This window comes from Equus asinus, chromosome 6 (genome assembly GCF_041296235.1).
Source record: "Equus asinus isolate D_3611 breed Donkey chromosome 6, EquAss-T2T_v2, whole genome shotgun sequence".
Classification (NCBI taxonomy): Eukaryota; Metazoa; Chordata; class Mammalia; order Perissodactyla; family Equidae; genus Equus; species Equus asinus.
Window position 1 is genome coordinate 45,161,909 of NC_091795.1, and position 25,073 is coordinate 45,186,981.

The 25,073-nt window shown below is 36.8% G+C and overlaps 1 protein-coding gene across 1 annotated transcript in view; it reads left to right on the top strand.

Annotated features, from left to right (window-relative positions):
- Positions 1-22,499, top strand: part of PPP3R1 (protein phosphatase 3 regulatory subunit B, alpha) — a 62,410-nt gene extending 39,911 nt beyond the window's left edge. The window contains exons 3-6 of the mRNA XM_044772602.2: positions 12,136-12,312; positions 13,358-13,417; positions 14,588-14,772; positions 20,384-22,499. Of these exons, the coding sequence (XP_044628537.1) occupies positions 12,136-12,312; positions 13,358-13,417; positions 14,588-14,772; positions 20,384-20,431 (470 nt within the window). The 3' untranslated portion in view covers positions 20,432-22,499. The remainder of the gene's footprint in view (positions 1-12,135; positions 12,313-13,357; positions 13,418-14,587; positions 14,773-20,383) is intronic.
- The last annotated feature ends 2,574 nt before the right edge of the window (positions 22,500-25,073 follow it).

The window sequence follows — 25,073 nt, forward strand, 5'->3', positions numbered from 1 at the left end:
CATTTACTTAGTAACTTAGTGATCCTGAATTCTAATTTATTTTACCATGTCCACTGATAATTACTTATGTTCTGCTTTCTTTCAGTAAAGCTTTAGAGCTGAGTTATGCAGAGAGAGATGAAACGTTTTCTAAAGTCTAATGCATGAACTCGAATGCTTAGACTTTGAGTTGTTACCTTGTTTTGCTGTTACAGTACCTTTTTCTTTTTAATCCCTGGATTGTCTACTGTATTCTAAGTATTTCAAGTTTTTTAGGCAAGTAGTCTTAAGAAAAGTGTGAAGAGCTAGCTTTCTTTTCATTATCCATACTGTTAGATTTTGATATTGTGGCAGTGCTTAAAAATTTGTAATTTCAGTGATGAACCATGACAGTAATTTGAAAGTTGCCACAAATTTGAATAATTTTGTAGCTAGTATGTAGAAGTCAGTTACTTTAGCTGGTGAAAGGCTTAGTTAACCATTTAGCAAAAGTGTAAATTCTTGGATCTCACTCAGAATGTTAGAGCAAAGGATATGGAAAAGTATGCAAGAGAAGAAGGGTTTGGGGAGCAAATATGGAGGATGGTAGCATCTGTCTAAAAGAAATTTCAGGAGATGTGTTAGATAAAGTAGAAGCGAAAATAATCAGTGAAATAATAGGAGAAAATTTCTCTCACCTGAAAAATCAAATCTTCTGATTGAAAGAGCATTCTGATAGCCAAGAAGCTTTGATGGAAAAAGATCTGCATTTGAGGCCAGCCCCGTGGCCAAGTGGTTAAGTTCGTGCGCTCTGCTTCCGTGGCCCAAGGTTTCACCCGGTTCAAATCCTGGGCACGGACATGGCATTGCTTGTCAGGCTACACTGAGGCGGCGTCCCACATGCCACAACTAGAAGAACCCACAACTAAAATAGGCAACTGTGTACTGGGGGAATTTGGGGAGAAAAAGCAGAAAAAAAAAATCTGCATTTAGTGTCAACTTCTTCTGTAGTTCCAAGAATAAAAAGAAAATCCTATAAGCTGCCAGATGGGGAAAAAAGTTGCCTAAAAAGAGGAGGAATTTACTGGCAGTGTATTTCTTAGCAGCAGCAGTAGATACTATAAAGCAATAGAGCAGTTCGTTCAAAGTTCTGAGTTCCTAAATCCAGAGTTTGATACCAACCAAATGATTACTCAGGTGTGAGATCAAATTAAAGATTTTTCCAGAAATTTAAGGACTTGGAAAATTTACCTTTCATAATTTTTTGAATATGTACCCAGAAAAATGAAATAGAAGTTAAAGAAGAAGATGAGATGAGATCCAAGGAACTAAATCTCTTAAGATCCCAGTGACAGTCTCAGGATAACAACTGCATACAGGCTTAGAAAGCAGTTGGTTCAAATTAGAGCAAGAAGCAAGAATTGTCTGTGAAGAATGTCTTCAAGAAGAAAGTAAAAACTGTTCTATAAATTGTGTGCTGGAGTTTCTTAATGTGAAGATAAAAGGCAAGTCAATAAGAAAAAAACAGAGACTGGGGATGCAGTATGACATTCTTGGCGATGAACCAGATTGAGCTCTGGAGCAGCCATAAATAAGTCTTGAATAATTGGTGCTGAAAGTAAAAGAAGACTCTTGAATATGCATTCTTTTGTGAAAATACCATATTATTTCTGGAGTTGGGGGTGGGGAGTGGTACAAAGCTAAAGAAAAGTACAACTAACATGTTTAAATACTGCATATCATAGGAACAGATAAGAGGAAAACCTGGAGAATGTGATGGAATGGGCTGGGGTTGGATTTGGCTTAAAGAACAATAGAAACCTTTGAGAGCCACATCTTTTGAATAAGATGTTACTGACCAACACAATCTACACTTAGGTTTAAAAAAAAAAAAAAGTGTGTGACTTTTAAGCCAGGGTTATTAATAACAGTGAGAAAACTTGAAGATGTGTTTGTATGATCTTACAAATATATGTTTTTTCAATAATGCCTTTTGATTTTAACTATGATGTAGATAAACCAAAAGGAGAAAAACAACAGCAATACAAACACTTTCAGCAGGAAAACCAGTAATGCACAAGTTGGAGAACGTGTTAGAAATACATGGTTCGATTGTTATGTACCTGGAGTGGGAACATTCTTATTGTTCCCTTTTCTACACATTTGCCAAGAAATGCAGGTTGAGGAACAGCAGTGTTGAGTCTCTCTTAGCCCAAGCTGTCTTCAGATGGAACACTAACATAGGAAAAGAAATTAGAAAGCATTTGAAGAAATCCTGATACCAGCTTTGCCATCAAGCTTTACAACATTGAGCCACTTAGTTAACTCTCTGGGTCTGTTTCTTTATCTTGAATTTTTCGTCTCCCAGGTTTCTTGTAACCCTTGATGTTACATGGCTTTTCTGCGACAGATTTTCTTCTTAAGCTCAGTGAGCTCTGAAAACAGTTCTAAGAATGTATTTTTAGGATCATTATAAGTGTGCACCTTCTTTTGTGACATCTTTGGGTAACATTCATTTGCTTGAGTGAGTTCTGGTATGGCGGGTCATTTTTGGTTATATCTTTTATATGAGGTAGGAGGAAGTTGCACATAGCTTTCTCACTTTGAAGGAGCATTCTAGAAGAAAGAAAGAAGACACAGTTGCCATTATCAGTAACGGGAGAACTGAAATCATTACAGATCCTACAGATGTTAAAAGGATAACAAGGGAATATTATGAACAATTTTATGCCAATAAATTCTATACCTTAGATTAAATGGACAAATTCCCTGAAAAAGTATCTAAAAGTGACACAAAAAGAAATAGAAAATCTTAATAGCATTATATCTATTAGTGAAATTGACTTCTTATTTAAAAATCTTCCCACAGGGAACTCCAGGGCTAGGTGGCTTTGTTGGTCAATTCTAGCAAACTTTTAATGAAAAAAAAACCACCAGTCATAATCCAGATTCCTTCAGAAAATAGAAGCTAGCATTACACCAATAACAATACCAAAGACACTGTAGAAAACTATAGACCAATATTCACCATGAACATATGTACAAAAATCCTTAAATATTTGTAAGTCAAATCCAGCAATATGTAAAAAGGACAGTAAATCATGACCAAGTATAGTTTGTCCCAGGAGTATGATTTTAACTGGAAAAATCAGTTGTAATTCACTGTATTGGCAGAATAAAAGAAAAAAACATGATCTTCTCAATAGATGTAGCAAAATGTTTGACAAAGTTCCGTACCCATTCATGATAAATACTCTTAGCAAATTAGGAATAGAAGGGAAGTTCCTCAACCCTAAAGAGCACCTATAAAAAAGCTGACAAACATCATACTTACTTAACGATGAAAGACTGCTTTCCACTGGGAAAAAAGCATAGCTTTTCATTCTAACCAATTGTACTCAAAATTGTACAAGAAGTTCTAGTCAGTACATTAAGTCCAAAAAAAAGAAATAAAATGCATATAGATTGGAAAGAAGGAGTAGAGTTATCTTTATTCTCAGATGACATGGATGTGTATACAGCAAATCCTAATTTACTAGAAATAATAAGTTAATCTGGCAAGGGTTAGGATGATACAAGGACAATACGCAAAAATCAGTAGAATTTCTGTGTAATGGCTGTGAACAATTGAAAAGTGAAATTGACAAAAATACCATTTAAAATAAAATAAAAAATGAAATATTCAGGTATAAATTTAACCAAATATATGTAAGATCTGTACACTGAATTTTAACACATCACTGAGAGAAACTTAGAAAGACCTGAGTAAATGGGGAGAGGTCCACTGGAAGACTTGATACTGTTAAGGTGTCAGTTGTGCTCAGAGTGACCTGTAGATTCCAGACAATCCCAATCAAATTCTCAGCAGGCTTTTTGTAAAAATTACTATACAGATTGTTAAGTCCATATGGAAATTTGCAGGTCTTAGAAGAGTCAGAACAGTTTTGAAACATAAAAGCAAAGTATGTGGACAGTGCTCCCTGATGGAAAGATTTATTATAAAACATAAGACTGTGGTATTGGCATAAGATAGACAAACCGATGGAAGAGAATAGAGGGTATATAGACACACATATACGTATACACATGTGTATAAAGTCAGTTTTCTTTAATTGAAGTATATTTGATACATAACATTATGTAAATTTAAGGTGTACAACATGTTCATTTGTATAGTTGATTGATTTTTGACACAACCGTCAAAGATACCAGTGTAAGGCAAGCCTTTTCAACAAAATAGCTGCATTTCTATATGGAATAAAAATTTACCTTTACCCTTTCTTGTACCATGTATGAAAATTAACATGGGTCATAGATTTAAGCATAAAAGCTAAAACTATAGATCTTCTAGAAGAAAACATGGGAGAAAATCTTCATGACCAGGATAGGCAGAGATTTTTAGTACACATAAAATGTGAAACATAAAAGAAAAAGAACAGATTTTGTCAAAATTGGAAGTTTTCGCTCTTTAAAAAAACACCTTGAAGAGGCAGCTTACAGACTGGGAGAAAACACTTTCAATACCTCTTCCTGACAGGGCTCACGCCAGTCAATGTGCAGAGAGTATCACAACTCTTTAAGACAACCCGATTTTGAAGAGCAAAACATTTCAGCAGTCAATTCACACATGAAGATACATGAATTGCCAATAATCACATGAAAAAGATGCTCCAGATCATTAGTCTCAGAGAAATACAGATTAAAACCATAATCACATACTGCTGCCACCCACTAGAATGCTGAACTTAAAAAGACTGACAGTACCACATGTTGACAAGGATGTGGAGCTCCTGGAATTCTTGTATTGCTGGTGGGAGTGTAAAAGGGTAGACAACTTTGGAAAAACTTTTTGACAGTTTCTGAAAGTTAAACATATGCTCACCCTACGGCCCAGCAATTCTAGGAAAACGTTTGTTTACAGAAAGGCTTATATATGAATATTCTTAGCAGCTTTATTCCTAATAGTCCCAAACGGGAAACAGCAGGAATGTCTATTAACGGATGAATGCATAAACAAATTGTGATATGTCCGTACAATGGACTGCGCTACTCTGCAATAAAAAGGAACAAACTACTGACTTATGAAGCAATTGGATTAATGTCAAAAACTTGATGAGAAAAAGAAGTAGACATAAGAGTAAATATGATCCTGTTCATATGAAATTCTAGACGGAATTTAGTTACAGAAAGCAGAACAGTGGTTGCCTGGAGTCCGTGGGGATGGAGGGGGGTGAGTGTGATTGACTGCAAAGGGCCCAAGGGAACATTTTGGGATGATGGAAATGTGCTTTTATCTTGACTGTAGTGATGCTTACATACGTGGATACAAAACCTGTAGAACTGTGTGTTTAATAATGCATTTTTGGAATGTCAGTTATTGCTCAAAGTTGGTTTAAAAAATTTTTTTTTTAGCATTTTGTTTATGACTTGATAATTCTTTTGTTGGTGGTGATGTCTGGCTTTTGTGCATTTGACAATTACTTAATAATTTTTAAAGTATATGAGAATTATAATCTAGCAACACCAAAAGCAGGCGTTGCCGCTTGCATTAGAAAGTTATGATATACTCTTAAAATCTAGATCTTTTGAGTGGGTGAAAGTTCTTCGTTTGTAAGAAAGGGCACAGCATAAATGTCTGTGTCCATATTTTGTAATACACTTTTTCGATTCTCTCATAATATTGATAGGGTGCTTTCTTTGTTTTTTTCTGTTGTCAAACTATTCTGTGCAGCATATAAATAGTAAACTGATAGTCTATACATAAAGTCGTTATAAAACGTTGGGGTTTTTGGAGCTGCTTATGCTTTTTGTCTGTGATTATCTATTGCGCCCCCTGGTGGGTTTTAGTAATGTGAAAATAATTGTCATTACCTTTGTAGGAAATGAATTTTACAAAAGACTTTAAAACTTTTAAATATAACCTTTATGTAGAAAAACTACCCAGTATCTTCTGTTGACAACTCTATAAAGCTTTATTTTTGTGATAGCCGTTATAAGAGTTATTCAATACATGTTTCTCCATAGATAATTTTGTCCTGTCTGATGGCTCTTTCCAGAATGTCTTGAAGATGGAGATTCTGAGATTGCTTATTAGAGTGATCTTTCCTTATAGTTTTCATTTTATAGTACAGTTCTAAATATCCTGCATACAAAAGAGATGGAAGAATCTCTTCTTAGAAATTTTGTGTGTATTCAGGATGAGGCTGGAACGTTTTATGCTGCCACAAATTAAGGAAGTGCTCAAAATGGAGATTGTTGAAAGGTCACACAGGAGCCAATCTAAAATAGTACCAACAGACCAAAGTTGGAACAAGCTGACTAGCAAATAATGACATTATTGAATTTTAACCCATAGAATAAAATAAATACCAATGAACCCATGCTGATGTGACTAATTGAATAGAGAAAGGACTTTTTGTTGTTGAGGAAGATTGGCCCTGAGCTAACATCTGTTGCCAGTCTTCCTCTTTTTACTTGAAAATTTGCTCTGAGCTAACATCTCTGGTAGTCTTCCTCTATTTTGTATGTGGGACACTGCCACAGCATGGCTTGATGAGTGGTGTATAGGTCTATACCTGGGATCCAAACCTGTGAACCCTGGGCCGCTGAAGCTGACTGCTTGAACCTTAACCATTATGCCACCAGGCTGGCCCCATGTTTTGCTTTGTTTTTAACAGGAACATTCCAATTAATATAGAAGGAAAGAGGGAAAGAGAAAATCATCATTAGGCAAATACCACAGTAACAGGGGCTGGCTCCATGGCTGAGTGATTGTTTGTGTGCTGTGCTTTGGTGGCCCAGGGTTTGCAGGTTTGGATCCTGGGCGCGGACCTACAGACTGCTCATCAAGCGGTGTTGTGGCAGCATCCCACATAGAAGAGCTAGAATGACCTACAACTAAGATGTACAACTGTATACTGGGGCTTTGGAGAGAAAAGAAAAACAAAGAGGAAGATTGGCAACAGATGTTGGCTCAGGGCCAATGTGAGAGTTCCCAAATATCCCTCACCCAGCTTCCTCCACTGTTAACATCTCACAGAATCACAGTGCAGTTATCCAAATCAAAAAATGACATTGGTATAAGACTGTTAAACTGCATATTTTAGTGAAAAAACTGGTGATGTTTGAAAAGTTTCCTTTTTCTTTTTCAGATTTCCAAACAGGAATCCCACATTACATTTAGTTGTTTTGTTCAAAATAGTGTTGCTAGGAGGATTTGAAAGGGCTTGCTTTATTTTGTTTCTGTTGTTAATCATATATAGACTAATAGGTAACAAAGTTATTTATAAACTGACTATTAGAATTTTCTGAAAGAGCAATAATCTTACTGCCATTAACTGCTACACAGTTGCTGGAAATTGGCTAAAACTTGAGGAGAGTTCATTTTCCTATCATTCTGCTTATTTCTTTTCCCTTTCATTCTGAGAAGCCTCAAAATCACTTAAAAGAGCTTATTATACCTCAGGTTGCTTTTACTTTTAATGCTAACAGTGGAGTAGCAGCTTGGTGTGTATGTAGTAGAAACACTGCTTTAAGAGCGAGAGCCCTAGATCTCTTCTCTGCTGTTTGGGAATCCCTTACGTTCCTTTTTTCTAAATGAGAAAAAAAAATCTGATAAAGGGAGATGGTTATATTTCTTCATGTGAGAGAGTGATGAATCAATATGCAACCTTCCATCTCTATTAATATTATAGTGCTCTAGTATTAACATGTCCAGTTGAAAATATTCATTAAAATTTACTATGGGAACATGAGCTCTCTAAAAGCAAATTTTTAATTATTTTATGTGGTAATATTAATAAGATATGTGACATCACTTGTTAAAATAAGTAACCACCTAGATTTTAGGTTTATCCTTGAGTGCACTCAAGGTGCATTGATCTGGGTGAGGTCTCAACAGCTAAATCTGGTGTTTTCCTTGTAAGCAATTCATCAATTCCATATTAGTAACTGTTTAAAACTCAGGCTAAAATATCTGCTTTTTAGGGAACTATGTATATAACTTTATAAGATTCTTTATTTTAATACTTTGTATAATATAATTTAAATTGAGTATGTAGGCATTTTCAACTATTAAAAAAAGACAGTCCTCTCAAAGGTATGCTTACAAAAAGTGGAAAAATAACATGTTTCAACTTGGCAGAACATATGAAAAAGAGTATCTCTGAGTCACAAGATGAGTCAAGAGGGTGAGGTTTGTTTTTTTCCACTTGTCCATCTGTTTTAAGAGTGTGATCCTAAGCAATAGAAAAAATCTTTGATGAAAGTTGGTGCCAAAAGTTGGAATTTGTTCTTTAATAAACTAAGCACAGATCTGAAACATTTAATGCTGCTGTCAAGATGGATTTGATCTGTTTCAGAGGTCTGTGCCTGATTTGTAGGAGATTGGTAAGTGCTGATGTTTCAAGGATTGAGACCCTGTTTTATACTTTAGGTTGTGGTTGATCCTGCAACATATCTAGTCGGCAGTGCTGGCAAGTGAAAGTACTGAATAACTGCTTCTCTGGTGACAGTAATGACCAAATAAGTCACTTTGTTCCATACCTAACAGAACTGTTTTTATCATTTGTTTTTGAAAGCTAGTTATCTTAGATCTTGGCTTTAAGAAATATTCATGGCATTGTCTTCCAAGCTAGCTGTCTTGAAACATAATTATTTAGGTACAGATTCCTCCAGTTGCTCAGCTAGCCTCAACAAGATAATAAGTACTGAGTAATCTAGTCTTGTGTCTTACTCATCATTGTCATCCAAGCAGGAAGGACAGGACAGAAAGGAGGAAATAAATGGGTGGTTGGAGAATAGATACTGCCTTCTTTCAAAGCATACTGCCTTCCTAAAGAAGCTCAGGGGGAGTTTTGGCTCCGTGGGCTTTGTGAGAATGTTGATGAAGAGAAGATGAGATGGAGCTCTTTTCCTCTAAGTCATACTTCAGGGGCTTTTTAAAAAGCCAGTTACTGTCAGGTTAAAGCGTGATCACTGGCACACTGCTTTGCCTTTGAAGAAAGTTTTAACTACTCAACCAGAATAAGTATCAACTATTACATAATATTTCATAAGATGCGTAAAGCAAAAGAAAGCAAATGGATTTTAAATGTTGCTTTAAGGGCTTTTGCCAGAAAGTGAGTTAATGATACTAATAACTACAGTATATAAAGTTAACATCCTCCCCCACTTTTTTAATCACAGAAAAATTGATAGGAGTCTCATAAATGGAGAGTTCAGGGAAGGACATTGTAGCAGAGGGTTTATAAGGAAATAGACGCATGAAATTTATGCTGTAGAAGATTTGTGCCAAGAGCATTGTAGCTAAAATAAAGATAATGGGGGAAGAGAAAGATGGAAATTCAAATTGATGCTAAATATTGTCAAGAGCTTTAGACTTTTTATCCTGTTTGCGTTAGGAAGCCACTAAAAACTTTTAAGCAAAGAGCTAGCAATTTGGTTGAATATGCCTTTTAGAAAGATTACTATTGGCAGTGTAAAGAAGAATGGATTGAACCAAATATATTTATTTGATTTATGATTCATCTTTATTATTCTTAACATGTCTTACTCATTCATCAAGACTGTAGCATGCTGTCTTCTGGATTAGTGGGGTTTAAGCCTTCAAGCACCTCAGTTTCAGTTTCATAATGGAACTTTCTGAGCTGTTATTCATGTCCCAGCCTCAATAAATGGAATCTAACAGGTAGTGTCCATAAATATTATGGCACTCTGTTTCTCCCTTCCCTCTTTTCCATTAATGACACACTCTATAGCTGTTGCTAAATGAAATGATCCTGATTCGTCCAGGTACTGTTTGTGGAGACACTGTCTTTCCTTTTCCACTCGTAGTCTACCTTAGTGATCTATTATATTTAATTTCCTCGTCACCTTCTTGGTCTGTGATTGTAAACTAAGGCAAAACTCAAGATTGCCAGAAAAAACTAGTTAACTGATCCTTGGTAGGTATGTAAGATTAAGGCAAGCATGGAGAGGGTAAGCCTTCAGCAAAATCTGAACTTTGAGAAACTGTTCTGGTTAGATAAGTAGAGTTTTACTTTACTGATGGCATTTTGATCAATAAGTTTTAAATCTGAAACACTTAAAATTAGTACTTTTTTAAAAGATATATTGAGCACCTGTTGTATGCAGTGTACAGAACACCAATGAAAAAGTCACAGACTCTGCTCTGAGGTGGGAGAGACGTGTAAATAAGCAAATGAAAAGCATTTGTGGGACTTAATTTATTAAGTTTTTCCTTCCAAGAGTAAGAGTATCTAATTTCGTCATGGAAAATTGGAAAATAATGTTTATTTGAACAGCTTGCTTTTACCATCTGTTCCATTAAAGAAGGAATATTCTTTAATGTAAAATGCTCTATGCAGTTGATGTGTTCATGAAGTGTATGTTTTGAAAAAAATATATATGGGTATTTTGCTGTTTGAAGTGGTGTTTAGATGAATCATTACATTAATATAAAGACACTTTTGCTATAATATATGCATTCCTGGAAGACCTCACATGCTGCAAAATCACGTCTAGGAAAAATATCTGTAGGGTACAGCACTCATGATGCAGCTTTGTAACAAGTACTAACAGAAACAATAATGGCACAGATTACCTCTGGCATTTATACTAAGCACCATAGCCGTTTACTTATTAGGCTTAAACTGGGGCTCATGCTTCCTGTTTTGAGGTACGGAGTCTTGAGGGCATCTGCTTCACTAGAAAGTGATTTTGTGAAAAATAATGAGCCAGGGTGTATAGTCACCTTTTGCTTTTTTAGGGAGCAGTGGGAGGGAGAGGTGATAGGCAGGAGAAATTTTCTTTGCAGCTTATTCCTTTGCACCCTTAGTTTTCACCAGGTGACAGTATTGGAAAGCCTCGGGGTTCTTGAAGCCACTGAACTTGCTGTTATTTTCTCTGAAGGAAGGCATTTGTTGTTTTCACCTTTTTTTTTTTTGAGGTTTTCTTATTTTATTAAGACTTTTCTCTTTAGTTTGAGAAAATTTGCCCCTGATCCCTTCATAACATACCAGGAAAAATCCCTGTGAAGCAGTGACATTTCTTGGCTCTCCTTACATTGCTCCCTTTTATCAGTTGCATATGAACTATTTCATATTAGAGCAACATCTTGTAGTTGTGCAGTCTCTACTTTAGTAGTGCAGATAATTATATTTCTTATTCCATTTTAACGTAATTTTATATTTTAAAAATATATACTTTAAGCTGTTATAATGAGGATGCCATATATTTGGACTTTCAAAACAGTTTGCAGTCTCAGTCTCTAATATTGTGGGCAATAATACATGTATACTCATGGGCACTATAACATTTGACTTGTTAATTTTCTTTTAAAAATTTGATGATTGTATTTAATTTTTTTATATATTTGTGTTATTTCTATTAATCCATGATCAGAAGTTTTTATATGAATTAGTCTGATTTTTTAAAGGAATGAAAGCAGTAATGTAATTTAGAAGAAAATAAAGAAAAATCTTTTTCAAGAATGCATACTGTAAGAGGCCTGACACTGCATTATTTTTATTGAGTAACTACAAACTAATGCAAACATTTCTTAAGTTGTTTAGTTATTTTTTTGTCTTTAAAACATTGAAAAGTGAACTTTGTTAGCTGGACTCTTTTGTTTAAAGAAAGTAAAAGCTGTGTTTTATTTGCTCGTACATGCAAAGAATATCTCTGGAAGAATATCCAAGAAACTGGCAACATTGCTTCCACCGAGGGGAGTTGGTTCTCTACAGGGTAGCGTGGGAGAGAGGCTTTGAACCTCGAACCATGTTCAAACTTCGAACCATGAACTATTAGAAATAAAGTAAATTAAAATTTAAGAATATAAGTGAAAGTCAAGGTGCTTTGGTACAGAACAGAGAGTGATTTAGCCTGCCTAGGAGGAACCACCTGACTTCCTTGATCAGCTTAGCATTGGCAATCCTGTAATTTCTTGGTACTCAGCATACAGTTGATTGTGTGTAATGGCAGGTGCTGACAAACAAAAAGGTAACCAAATAAAAATATTTATGATGTACTTTCTCGGTTATAAACAGTTAGTTAACAGTATGTATACTCTTTTAATTAAATTGGAAATTAAATCATTGGCGAACTGCTGGATTCTTTCCCTATAATTACCATAAAATCATTTTGTAAATCTTGCTGTCTGTTTTTGTTTGCTTTTAGTTGATGCTGATGAAATTAAAAGGCTAGGAAAGAGGTTTAAGAAGCTTGATTTGGACAATTCTGGTTCTTTGAGTGTGGAAGAATTCATGTCTCTGCCTGAGTTACAACAGAATCCTTTAGTACAACGAGTAATAGATATATTCGACACAGACGGGAATGGAGAAGTAGACTTTAAAGGTAAGAAAGTAGTTTTTTGACATCACGGGTTAGGTAATTTATGAGTACTCTTACAGATCTTTGTATGAAAATGTCTGAAAAATTTAGTTTTTCTTAAACGTCTTTATTTTATTGGTGATCTTATAATAATAGATTGTTAAAATCTCAAAATCTGTGGTATATGAACCTTAATGAACTAGGATCTTCTACTTTTTGGTTCATAAATGATCAGATTGTCCTTGAATGTAATCTAAAAAGAGATTTAGTAACTTTGTTTTTAGAATATTAGTCTCACTTTAGGGAAACTTAGAAACTGCATTTTTGAAAACCGTTTTTTAAAGAATGAGACTTAATACTAAGTCAGCAATAAAAAATAAGCTGTAGTAATAAGGATGAGCGTTATCGTGGAAAGGATTAGTTTATTTTAGTTAATCGAGATTTTACAAAGACAGTGCTTTTGCTAATATTAACATGATAATTTTATATTTGATTCTCTACTTCAAATATTTCATTTCACTGGGGAATCATAAAAAAATTTTGTTATTTTAGTTTTAGGAACTGAATTATAAGTGAAGGGAGCTAAAACTGCTTATGATTTAGTGTTTAGAATGCAGTGAAGAAAAATCATTTTCATGAAACTTTCAAGAGTTTATTTAAATGATTCTGAATTTCGGAACCAAATATCCAAAATTATTTTTATTCTGGCAAAACAATGTATTGTCTTTTTTGTAAGGCCCGCCTTTTTTAGTCATAGTTCAAGAAGAAAGAGTTAAATATCTTAAAGCATATATTTTTGAGTGTTATGCTCTGTGGTACTTAATAAATATTCAAATTGATTTGACCTTAGAGAACTCCAAGTTCAAATCAAAAAATATATGTATAAAACCTTGTTTGTTGGAAGTTTCAAATTTGGCACTTTCAGTTTTAAATACTGCTAGTAATATTTTGTTTTGCAGCAAGAAAATATCCTTTTGTGGGTAAGATTTTTGCGTGCGTTGGGTATATATTTTTTTCTGTGTAAAAAGTGAAAACTTCTGATTTGTAAACATTTTCTATTCTTATTCAGAATTCATTGAGGGGGTCTCTCAGTTCAGTGTCAAAGGAGATAAGGAACAGAAGTTGAGGTGTAAGTATTTTCCTTCATTGAGTTCATTTTCCCTCTTATGCCACCCTACCCCATACTGCATTATAACCTCTTTTTAAGATATTTTAAAAGATATCTTTTATTCTAGATCCTTAATACACATCACAGAAGTTTTACATTCTGGAGAAAATCCTTTTAGGACATTTGCAACTAGTATTTTTTAACAGTGTGTCTTTCTTGCTTTTTAGTTGGATAGAGAGAAAATAGACTTTCCTTCTACTGAAAACAGCCATATAAACCTCATGTCTTGAATAAGAGATTTTTTGATGAAAGTGGGAAGAAATGTTCTAATGTTCTAGGTTGACTTAGTTTGTACACATTGTATTCAGAAATATTTAGCTGGAAGTCCACCCCTTTGGTCTATATAGGCAGCCTCTATTACAGGGAATATCTGATACCTTTTAAAATTATTTAACTCTTAACTAGAGAGACATTTTATTCAACAAGAGTTCTCTGAGGCACAGAACATATGCAAACATCCTTTACAGAGGAGAGTAATATTAATAGCAATCGCTCTTTTATTGAGTTTTTGCCATGCATCAGACACTGTTCTAAGCAATTCACATGTGTTATCTCATTCAGTACTCTGAAGAACCTGGGAGGTTGGAACTGTTATTAGCCCCAGTTTTTTTTTTAAATCTTTGTTTTTTAAATTTTTTTTTTTTTTGAGGAAGATTAGCCCTCAGCTAATATCTGCTGCCAATCCTCTTTTTGCTGAGAAAGACTAGCCCTGAGCTAACATCTGTGCCCATCTTCCTCTACTTTATGTGTGGGACACCTGTCACAGCATGGCTTGATAAGCAGTGCAGAGATCCACACCCAGGATCCGAACCGGCGGAGCCCAGGCCACCGAAGTGGAACGTGGGCACTTAACTGCTGTGCCACTGGGCCGGCCCCTGGCCCCACTTTTATACTGCAGAAACTGAAGCCTAGCAGGGTTAAGTAACTTGTCCTAGACTACACTAATTGGCCCCGGCACGCTTAACAAACCATGTTAGACTGCACCTAAAGGCAACATCTATATGTAGAAAGGAGCCATCCTCATAGTTACAAATTTAGATGCTTGGCAACTTAATTGTTTTCTTTCTCGTTGAAAGTATTCACCTGTGATTGCCTTATAATTGCCATTGATTTTCCTTACTCTTTTTTTAGTTGCTTTCCGTATCTATGACATGGATAAAGATGGCTATATTTCCAATGGGGAACTCTTCCAGGTGCTGAAGATGATGGTGGGGAACAATCTGAAAGATACACAGTTACAGCAAATTGTAGACAAAACCATAATAAATGCAGATAAAGATGGAGATGGAAGAATATCCTTTGAAGAATTCTGTGCTGTAAGTACAAAAGAGCTCTGTTCTTGATTAATTATATTTTTAAAACATTTAAAAAAACCACATAGTAGAATTCCTTATAGTTATTTTGCACTAGAAATTTATATATTTGATTTTGCCTAATTGCCCTATATTCCAAGTTTTGAAATGTTAATTAATAATTAACAATTAGTTATTATTCTCAAAAATTAATATTTTTAGTGATTGATAAAATGCTGCAAGAATTGTATTAGTCACTTTCACTTATTGTTAGTAGCCCTCCAAATTACAACTAGGTTACATTCTTAAGGTTCATTTAAAAATAAACGTTTGAGGGGCTGGCCCCGTGGCCGAGTGGTTAAGTTCGCGCGCTCCGCTGCAGGCGGCCCAGTGTTTCGTTGGTTCGAATCCTGGGCGTGGACATGGCACTGCTCATCAAACCACGCTGAGGCAGCGTCCCACATGCCACAACTAGGACCCACAACGAAGAATATACAACTATGTACTGGGGGGCTTTGGGGAGAAAAAGGAAAAATAAAATCTTAAAAAAATAAAAAATAAAAAAAAAATAAACGTTTGAGGGGTCGGCCTGGTGGTGAAGTGGTAAGTTTGCACGCTCTGCTTTGGTGGCCTGGGGTTTGCAGGTTTGGATCCCAGGTGCAGACCTAGACACTGCTCATCAAGCCCTGCTTTGGAGGCATCCCACATGCAAAATAGAGGAAGGTTGGCACAGAGGTTAGGTCAGGCAAAAAGAGGAAGATTGGCAATGGATGTTAGCTCAGGGCCAATTTTCCTCACCAAAGAAAAAAAAAAGTTTGAAAATACATCTGTGGGAAATATGTGTTCATGAGTTTCAGCTAGGTATCCAGAAGGTTGGTTTCATAAGGAAAACAGAATCGAGTCCCTGTCCGTCTTAAACTCACCAGCTAGGCAGTGTAAATGGTAGGTTTTTTTCTTTTTTTTAATCCCCTCATTTTCCAAACTATTTATGGGTAGTTCTTGTGTTTTGGGGCAAGGGCTCTGCAGAGGCGGGAGGACTACGGTTATGAGGATCCCCAGAAAACTAACTCTAGGTGGAAACTGGGGCAACAGCTTAGCCTCCAGTTTACTCCCCTTCTACACTAGATTCAGGGATTTGCTACCGCTCGTTGCTTCCAAACAGGAACACAGCCACTCAGCTTCTCCTCTCTCCTTCTGCCCCTAACGGGAGACGTGAACTTTTTGATGTGCTGTAAGGAGTTTTAACTGCAAGCTAGAGATAGTGGAGGATCCAGAGGAGAGGCAAAGATAACAAAGAAAAGTTTTGAAATTTTTCAGTTATGACTGGATGCTTCTATAGGAAGATTTCCCTCCTCCCTTTCTTTTCGTTTTTTATTTAGACCACATAAGGAAAAGCAAATGACCCTGGCTGTGCATTATCTAAGGACTGAGTGTGGCTCCTTGGCATTTTCAGTACAAGTTCACGTTCTCCTAAGTATCTTCCTTCATCTCAAGGGAATTATTGTCTTTGCATTTTGTTTTGAAAAGTTGGGTGGTGCTCTAGTTTAAAGAACAGGCTAGGTCTTCTGGAAGGGCGTTAGGCTGGTTCTTCTGGAAGGGCGTTAGGCTGGGTCTTCTGGAAGGGAGTTAGGCTTGAGACTTGAGACTTTGAACTGTTGTCAGTTGCTGCTGCTTCAGGTGTTTGTTCTCCCTTCCGTTCCTCCTTCACCATTGCCAAAGATCACTGACGGACTCCTGTGGAGTGGCATCGGTCATAGACAGCGCCAGTTTTCAAAAGGAAAGAAAAGAAGAAAGCCTAACACATGAGGGAACAAAACAAAATGGAAAACTCTTGGCTGGAGTGATGTGGAAAGGAGGTGTATAAAAGAAGACCATTTGTATTTAGTAAATATAAAATGTAACTTAAAATTACATATAGATCACCTGTCAGTAGAAGGAAATTAAAATACATCTTTGGGTATAGAAATAATGCTATTTACACTGAACACATATGCTAAGCTTTGAGTCCATTTTCCAATATTTGTGATAAATTACTTTTACTTGTATTTTTGAGGGGCATAGTCCAGTAATTAAAGAAAAATGTTTATTTTGTGTTTTAAACCAACTTTCCTGAACATTGATCAAACCCATAACTTGGGCTTCATTGACTTCTTTTTATTCTGATTTCTTGAGCCGTAACAGTGAACGAGATGGGAAAAGTTATTTTAAAAGATCACATACTATATGTACCTACTTTAAAATTTTCAGAATAGTTAACATATACAAATAAAACTTACAAATGATGAGTGACAGGATTAAAGTTGGTGAATTGAACACACGTATTTATTTTTGCTTCCTCCCAAAATGCTGATGAAATTTAACATATTAAAAAGAAAAAGTTATGAGGGCTGGCCCCGTGGCCGAGCGGTTAAGTTCGCGCGCTCCGCTGCAGGCGGCCCAGTGTTTCCTTGGTTCGAATCCTGGGCGCGGACATGATACTGCTCATCAAACCACGCTGAGGCAGCATCCCACATGCCACAACTAGAAGGACCCACAACGAAGAATATACAACTATGTGCCGGGGGGCTTTGGGGAGAAAAAGGAAAAAATAAAATCTTAAAAAAAAAAAAAAGTTACGAACCACCAAGGACAAAAGTAAACAGCAGAGAGGATAGCAGCTCACTTTGGCAACTTATAAGTAACTAAAGCGACTTAGCTGACGGGAGGAAGAATGAAATCTCAGCTGTCAGCTTGGAAAGCTGAGAAGCAAACTAGTTTTTGATTGCAGAATCCTGAAAGGCTCAGAAATTGGTGGCACAAGATAACCGAAAGTAGGGGTGAAGGTGAGGCCTAAAACAGGAGACTTGCTTCAAGTCTGTCGAAGAAGCAGTTAGAACACTGGCTCTCCTTCCCCACTCTGTTCAGACTGTGCGGCACTTCAGTGGGAGGTTGGAGAGAGTGAAGCAGAGTCTCTAGGCTGGGAAACGTGAGGCATAGACGGGGCTGCGTGTGTGTTGGGGAATTAAGTGAAGATAACCATATTTGCATTTTGATGCCTCCAGCCTTCTTCGCTGATCTGGCTTTCTGGCAGCTAGGTTTATATACCCTCCAGTCAAGAGACGGGAAGAGAGCCCTCTCTGGGAAATCGGATACCTCCAAAGCAGTGGTCTTAGCACATCGCTCAAAAGTATAGCCCACAGTTAACAGCCCCACCATGTACAGTGCCCTTTCCACAGAAGCAGAGCACCAAGGATCAGCAGACATGAGAGGAAAACTTCTAAGATTTCGGAATGTAAAGATGAAGCCAACCCCAGAAAAGAAGTGCGGAGACACAGGTTTTATACATGGCTAGTAAAAACTTTAAAAGTAAAACAAAATTCTGTCATTATTATCCTCAGGGATGTAATATATTGAATCCTTGAAACAAAAATTGGATAATATATAAAAGAGCTTTTGGAAATTTAGAGATCCATTCTAGGAGGTCTAACACCTGAATGCCAGGCCTTCCAGAAAGCACATAGAAGGAAGGAAATCATCAAAAATGAATCAGAAAGTAATAAATCAAAAGTACCGTGTTTCCTGACTGAAAGGACTTATTCAGCAGCCCAGTGTAGTATATAAAAATGACGTAGACCTAGTCACGTTGTCGTGAAATTTTTAAACAGTGGGAACAGAGTGATGGTTCTGCAGACTCCAAACAGCTGAGGGGGAAGGGCGGGGAGAGGGGTTTCATGCAGAGACTCAAGAGTCAGAATGGCAGCAGATTGCCCAGTCGCAGAGCCGGAAACTACAAGACAGTGGAGCGTTGCCTTCACTATGAGAGACAGTTATTTCCAAACTAGAATTCTGTACCAGCTCAGTTAAACTAGATGGAAGAATAAAGACATTTTCAGGTATGCAAGACCACCTCTTTTGGAAACTACAGGAGGATGTGTTCCCACTGTAATAAGGTTGTAAATGAAATAGGAAGATAAAGTGGGATCCAGGAAGCCGATCCAACATGAGAGAGAAGGAGATCTCCAGGATGATGGTGAAGGGAGATCCAGAGATGACAGGCCTCGATTGGAGCAGGTGGGAAAGCTCTGGGAGTGATTTCAAGACAATAAAATTGATAACGTTACATAATATGTTTTGTATTTAGAACAAAAGTTTGGGTTTGAATTAGTGATAAATGTATAGAACACCCAGCAAAGGAAAAGATCAGATAATTATTAACTGGCAAAACAAATGTGCAGGAAACAAAAAATAATCATAGTATGTGATTCTGTGCTGCTGTAAGTAGTATTTTATATAAGTCATAGTTAAATAGCTGAATTTTTGTCTAATCAAAATAAAGCTATGACTGTTGGAAAGGGTGGCAGTGGAAGTACATGAGGGTGGCAGTGGAAGTACATGGGTCTGCTGATAGTTGGGAGAGGTGTATGTGAAAGAGCTGAATCTTCAGGTCCGTGGTGTCAAGTCAGTGGGTACTGCTCTCGACTTTAAATCCAAGAAAAGGCGGTGTAGGAATGTTGCTTGGAGACCTGTAGGTAAATACCGACAATCAGCTGAAAGTTGTAAGTGATGGCCTCTAGGTGAAAGGAAATAGAGAATGAGACAGGGTAGCGTAGTGCTGTTTCTGTGGCAGAAGTTGTAGAACTAATTGGCTGGTGAAGCTTTATGTTTCAAATAATAAAAAAAAAGTTTAAATTAAAAAATAATGCAGATGCACCTATACCAAACAACATGGATTAATCTCACAGACAGTATTGAGTGAAACAAGCCAGACACAAAAGGTTTTATTTATAAAATGTATAAAAACAAACTGAACTAATCTATGATGTTAAAGGCACGGTAGTGGTTACCTCTCTGTGTGTGGTGGGGCCGGAGGAGGAGGATGGCTGGCGCTGGAGGCGGGCGGAAGAGGCCTGCTGATGGTCTGGGTGCTGGTTGCTTGGGTATTCACTCAAAATTCACCAGGCTCTGAACACTTAGGACATAGGCACTTTCTCTATGTAGGTTATACTTAGTAAAATTTATCCCTCAAATAATAATACAGATAATTACACTTTTAAATTACCATGTCAGTTCACTGAGATGTCTGTAACAACTCTACATGTGTTCGACTCCAGGAAAATAATGTGCCGAAAATTTTATTTGTTTGGTACTTTTTAATACCTTCTAGAATAGACTGACAGTGAAGCGGATATTTGGTTTTTGAGGACGATTTTTATGGCAACATCTAGTTATCATTTAATATTAAACTACTAAAGTAGGGGTTGGCAAACCACAGAGGGGGCCAGATCCTGCCCACGGCCTGTTTGTATGTCTTTGAGCTAAGAACAGTTTTTTACATTTTCAGTGTTAAAAAAAAGTGGAAGAAGAAAATGCAAGAGAAATTATATGTGGCCTGCAAAGCCTAAAATATTGACTGTTTGGCCCTTTACAGAATAAGTTTACCAACCCTTGTGCTAGAACACAAAAAAATGCCTGTTATCCTGGGATAAAGAAGCAGTGAAAATTCTAACCAGAGGCAACACAACTTTAAAAAAAAAACAGCTTCTGAAAATGGTTAAAATAGTTTGTTTTTTAAATTGTGGTTTTGATAGGGCAGTTAGACTAGTAAAAAGGAGTTTCTCGAACTTGGTTAAGCTTGATTTGTTCCGGTCTCTTGCAGGTTGTAGGTGGCCTAGATATCCACAAAAAGATGGTGGTAGATGTGTGACTCTTTTTAAAGAGTACCACCCAACACTTTTGCTTTCTTCTCCATCTCTGAAGATCTGCTCAAGACGTCCAGCAATGCTCTCTGTGTATTTAAATGGAAGTATTTTTCTCTGTGAAGCCACATTTTCCAACACGAGCCTCATGAAGCCAACTAAGTGTTATTGAACTCTGATTCTCTCAATAACTCGGTGTAGCACTTTAAAGTCTGAAGGACAGCAGCAGGAAAAGAGCATATCAATGTGGTGAAGAAAGGGAAGGGGTTGGCTTTTTAATTTATTTTTCTTCATCTTTTATAACAAGAAAGTATCTATATATACATATGTAAATATTTATATATAGATATATGTAGCTTTCTGTATGTGTAGTAGGTTGGCTTTAATTTAATATACTTGATTCAGAAACAAAATGATAGAGTACAAAAGTGCCAAGCAGAACATAAAGCATCCTTACTTTTATTTCACACAGTTTTATATATAGATAGAAGATTGTACGATTTGAGCCGGGTATTAGGCCAGCTATTTTCCTTTTCCTGTGCTTTCTCCTTTGAGAGATCGACAAAGCATTTGTTAATGTCCTATTATTTACCTTAATTACATTTTTGTAACAAAGGAGTTTGTAACTTTATTTATACCTATCAATATATTTCCAGGGACTGCGTCTCATTGCTGAGCAGCTCTCACTACATCTCTGCTTGAGGAGAAAGTATAGTTCAGTGCTACTGCCAAGAGCTCATTCTCTTGTTTGTATCGTAACTGCACAAAGCTTATGGCTGCTTCATTGTTACTTGGTAACTAGGAGCCATTACATTTATTAAATGTCCCTGAATAAATGTAAGTTATCAGTTGTGATTTTATACATAAAGGCCAGAAGCTATATAAAGCAATCATGATTTATCTTAGACATTACTTAATGAAGAGTACCTGAAGTAATCATGTAACTGCTTAGGATATCCGTTTGTCTTATTACATGGGTAAATAATTTGTCATTAAACTTACGTTTAAATCATAAATTTCCCTTCTGTGTTTCAAAAGACTTGCAGCTAATCTAAAAAACTGGTGATATTTAATGTGCATGTATCTGAACACCCACATATATTTGTGATTTAAATGGGAGAAATCTCACTAATCTGTATATGCCACAGAAGAGCAAAATTTTATCTTAAATTTCTTTACCACAAGGCATAGAGAGTGCATGATGGTTTTCTTCCTTGATTTGCCCATATTTGTAATGGATGACAACTTAATAAATTTGTGTGATATAAAAGTAGTGTATCATGTTCCACCACTTGCTGTTATCCCTTCCCTTCTCTGCAAAGGTACTGTTGGCTGGAAGAAGACATTTTGGTTAGCTTTCTAGGACAGTAGTCTTTCCCTAAATAGTTTTTCTACGAAAACTGGTTTTATAATCATGAGTGGGAAGGGCAGGTGGAATCCAGGTGAATGAGTCTGGAATTGGGCCCACCTGCCTCCATCGCTGTTCCTTCAACTAAGTGCTGCACATCATGGGCTCTGTCTGTGAGAGAAAAGTCCCGGTGCTTGGTGTCCTTGCATGACGTGGAGTTTGCATGTAGATCGATTTAAAATGTACCTCTTGTTTACATAATTTGCATAATTTAAAAAGATAATGTTGCCAAACTTTGGAAATGTTAATGTTCAAACTGAAAATCTCCACTACATGTAACTTTCTTCCTCTGGATCAGTACGTGGCTTATAATCCCAGCCAGTGGTTTGATCTGCTCCAGTGTCAACTGCCATGTGCTCCGCTTCAAGGGGGAACTAGTCTTTTGTGAATTTTTGTACATAAGTATTTGTTACGAATATTTTAGCAAATGCTTTCTATTTCTCTTGCTTGTGCATATCTTGGCTGGCGTTACAGAAAAATAGTGCAAACATTATTTCCTTACTGGGGAATGAGGGTTTTTCCTTTTCCTTTTTTTTTTTAGTGTGTGGGTGGGGGAGGGGGTGGTTTATGTTGAATGTTTAGTTTTTCTTCTGCATGAAACATCATGTTGTGGGATCTTTAGAAAACTTCATACTGTATGAATAAGAAAATAAAATATTTGAAACTTGCTTGACTGTATTCACAGCGGTCTTTGGGCTTTCACAGCCATTAGATATTTTCATTCTTTTGGATGTTTTAAAAAACTCTTATAAATTGATGTTTGATTATAAGCCATAAGTAAAAATAAATCTGCTTTATCACTGGGTAAAAACACGAGTCATTACAACGACCTGCAAAGCCCTATCTCATTCCTTTACCACTCACCCCTCCGCTTCCAGCCCCCTTGGCCTCCCTGTGGTTCCTGGAGCCTGTGGCTGGCTGCTGCTCCAGGCCTTTGCACTCTCTCTTCCCGCGCCAGATGTCCCCCAGCTAATGCCTCCAAGTCTTTGTTCAGGTCTGTCCTAGCCCAACAGGAACTCGCCTGGCCACCCTGTTTAAACATACGAATACACTGGGTCTCCTTTACCCCACTCTCTTCTCTTCTTCCAGAGCATTTAACCTCTTTTGACATAATGTATGTATTTTATATTATTTGGTTCCCCAGTTATTGAAATAAAATGAATGAAAAAGCTCCACAAGGGCAATGATTTCTGTCCCTTGGTCACCGATATCCTCAGTTGTCCATTATTCTGCCTAACTCTGTTTGCTCAATAAATGAATTAGGTAATAGGAGACACCCTGTCTATACAGGTGGTGATTCTATAATAAATTCTATTCAGTACTTTGTCACTCTTCATAAAAGGTAAAAGTATTTTTTTTAGACATTCAACCACTTGACTTTCATTCAACTTTGTAGAGTTCCTACTACATATGCCTAGCACTGTAATAAGAAGCACTTGACATACTTGTGGCAGGTAAATGACATACATGGCCCAGATAAGTTATGGGCTGTTAGGGGCGTTTTGTACCCAGAACACTCATATTGTCAGGTATGCACTGGTTATAAGATACCATCCACTGGACTCTGGCTCCTTGGACTATCCTAGGAGTGGACATTTGTTAAGCGTAAACCAACAGATCCCTTTAAGCTCCAGGTCTCCCTTTCTTTACCTAGTTGTAATGCTCTCAAGAGCAGAAAAGATGACTCAGTAGAGAGAAAAGGCAACCCACAGAATGGAAGATAACATTTGTAAATCATGTATCTGATAAGAGTTCTATCCAGAATATATAACTACAATCAACAACAAAAAAAACCTGATTAAAAATGGGCAAAGGACTTGAATAGACATTTCTCCAAACAGCATGTGAAATGGCCGATAGCACATGAAAAGTTGCTCAACAGTACTAGTCATTATGGAAATGCAAATCAAAGCCACCAGATAGCATTTCATACTTATTAGCATGGCTGTTACCAAAAAAAGGTCTTGGCGAGGATGTGGAGAAATTGGAACCCTAGTGCATTGCTAGTGGGAATGTCAAATGGTGTACTCACTGTGGAAAATGGCATAGTGATTCCTCAAAAAAATTTAACTGAATTATCGTGATCCAGCAATTCCACTTCTGGGTATGTACCCAAGAGAAGTGAAAGCAGGAACTCAAATAGATATTTGTACACTCATGTTCATAGCAGCATTATTCACAATAGCCAAAAGGTAGAAGCAATCTAAGTGTCTGTGACAGATGAATAGTCAAAATGTGGTGTTACAACAATGGAATATTACTCATCCACAAAAGGAAGGAAATTCTGACACATGCTACAACATGCATGAACCTTGAAGATACTTTGCTGAGTAAAGTAAGCCAGTTAGAAAAGGACAATATTGTATCATTCTACTTATATGAGTTCCTGGAGTTGTCAAATTCATAGAGACAAAGTAGAATGGAGGTTGCTAAGGGCCGGGAGGGGGAAATAGGGAGTTAGTGTTTAATGGGTACAGTTCCAGCTAGGGAAGATAAAGTTCTGGAGATGGATGGTGTTGTTATGTAACAATGGGAATGTACTTAATGCCACTTAACTGTGTACTCCAAAATGGTGAAAATGGTAAATTATATAACCACAATTTAAAAGAGGAGAAAAGATTGTAAGAAAAAGAACCTCAGTCTTTCTGGATAGTTTCCAGCACTTGCCCACAAAGAAAGAAATGGCGTTTAAGGTCATATATGTCTTGAATTATTAATGCTTATTCTTCAAAAATTCCCACATGGTCAGAAATCTCTCCCTGCATTAGCAAACATTTAAGCCAAAGTCCATTGCTACTTCAACCTTTTAATTCCCTTGGGCATTAGAAATCGATCTGCTAACCAGATCAAGTTAGCAAGTCTTTGCTCTCTCAAACCTCAAGATTTACTAGTTTCTTTGACCAAGTAACAAACATTTGTACAATACAAGCATTTTGCAAGTTGTAGGATGGTTATGTACACTGTCACTGTATACTTTCAGTAATCTAACCTTAAGCATGACGTCCCAATCTTAACATGGCTTTGGGAGCAGGAAAACTAGGTCTCTTTCCCAGATGCTCAATGAGCATGAGCTTTCTTCTTTGCCATCCTAGTTCTAGGTAGCATTAGAGTTGGAGCCCAAATCTTCTGGAATGTCTAGGAGGAAACTACCAAGGTGGTCTCCTTTATCAGCCATTGAGTATCCAAAAAGTGCTTGTCTCTCAGGCTCATCCCCCAGTCGATGGATCAGTAAATACATACAC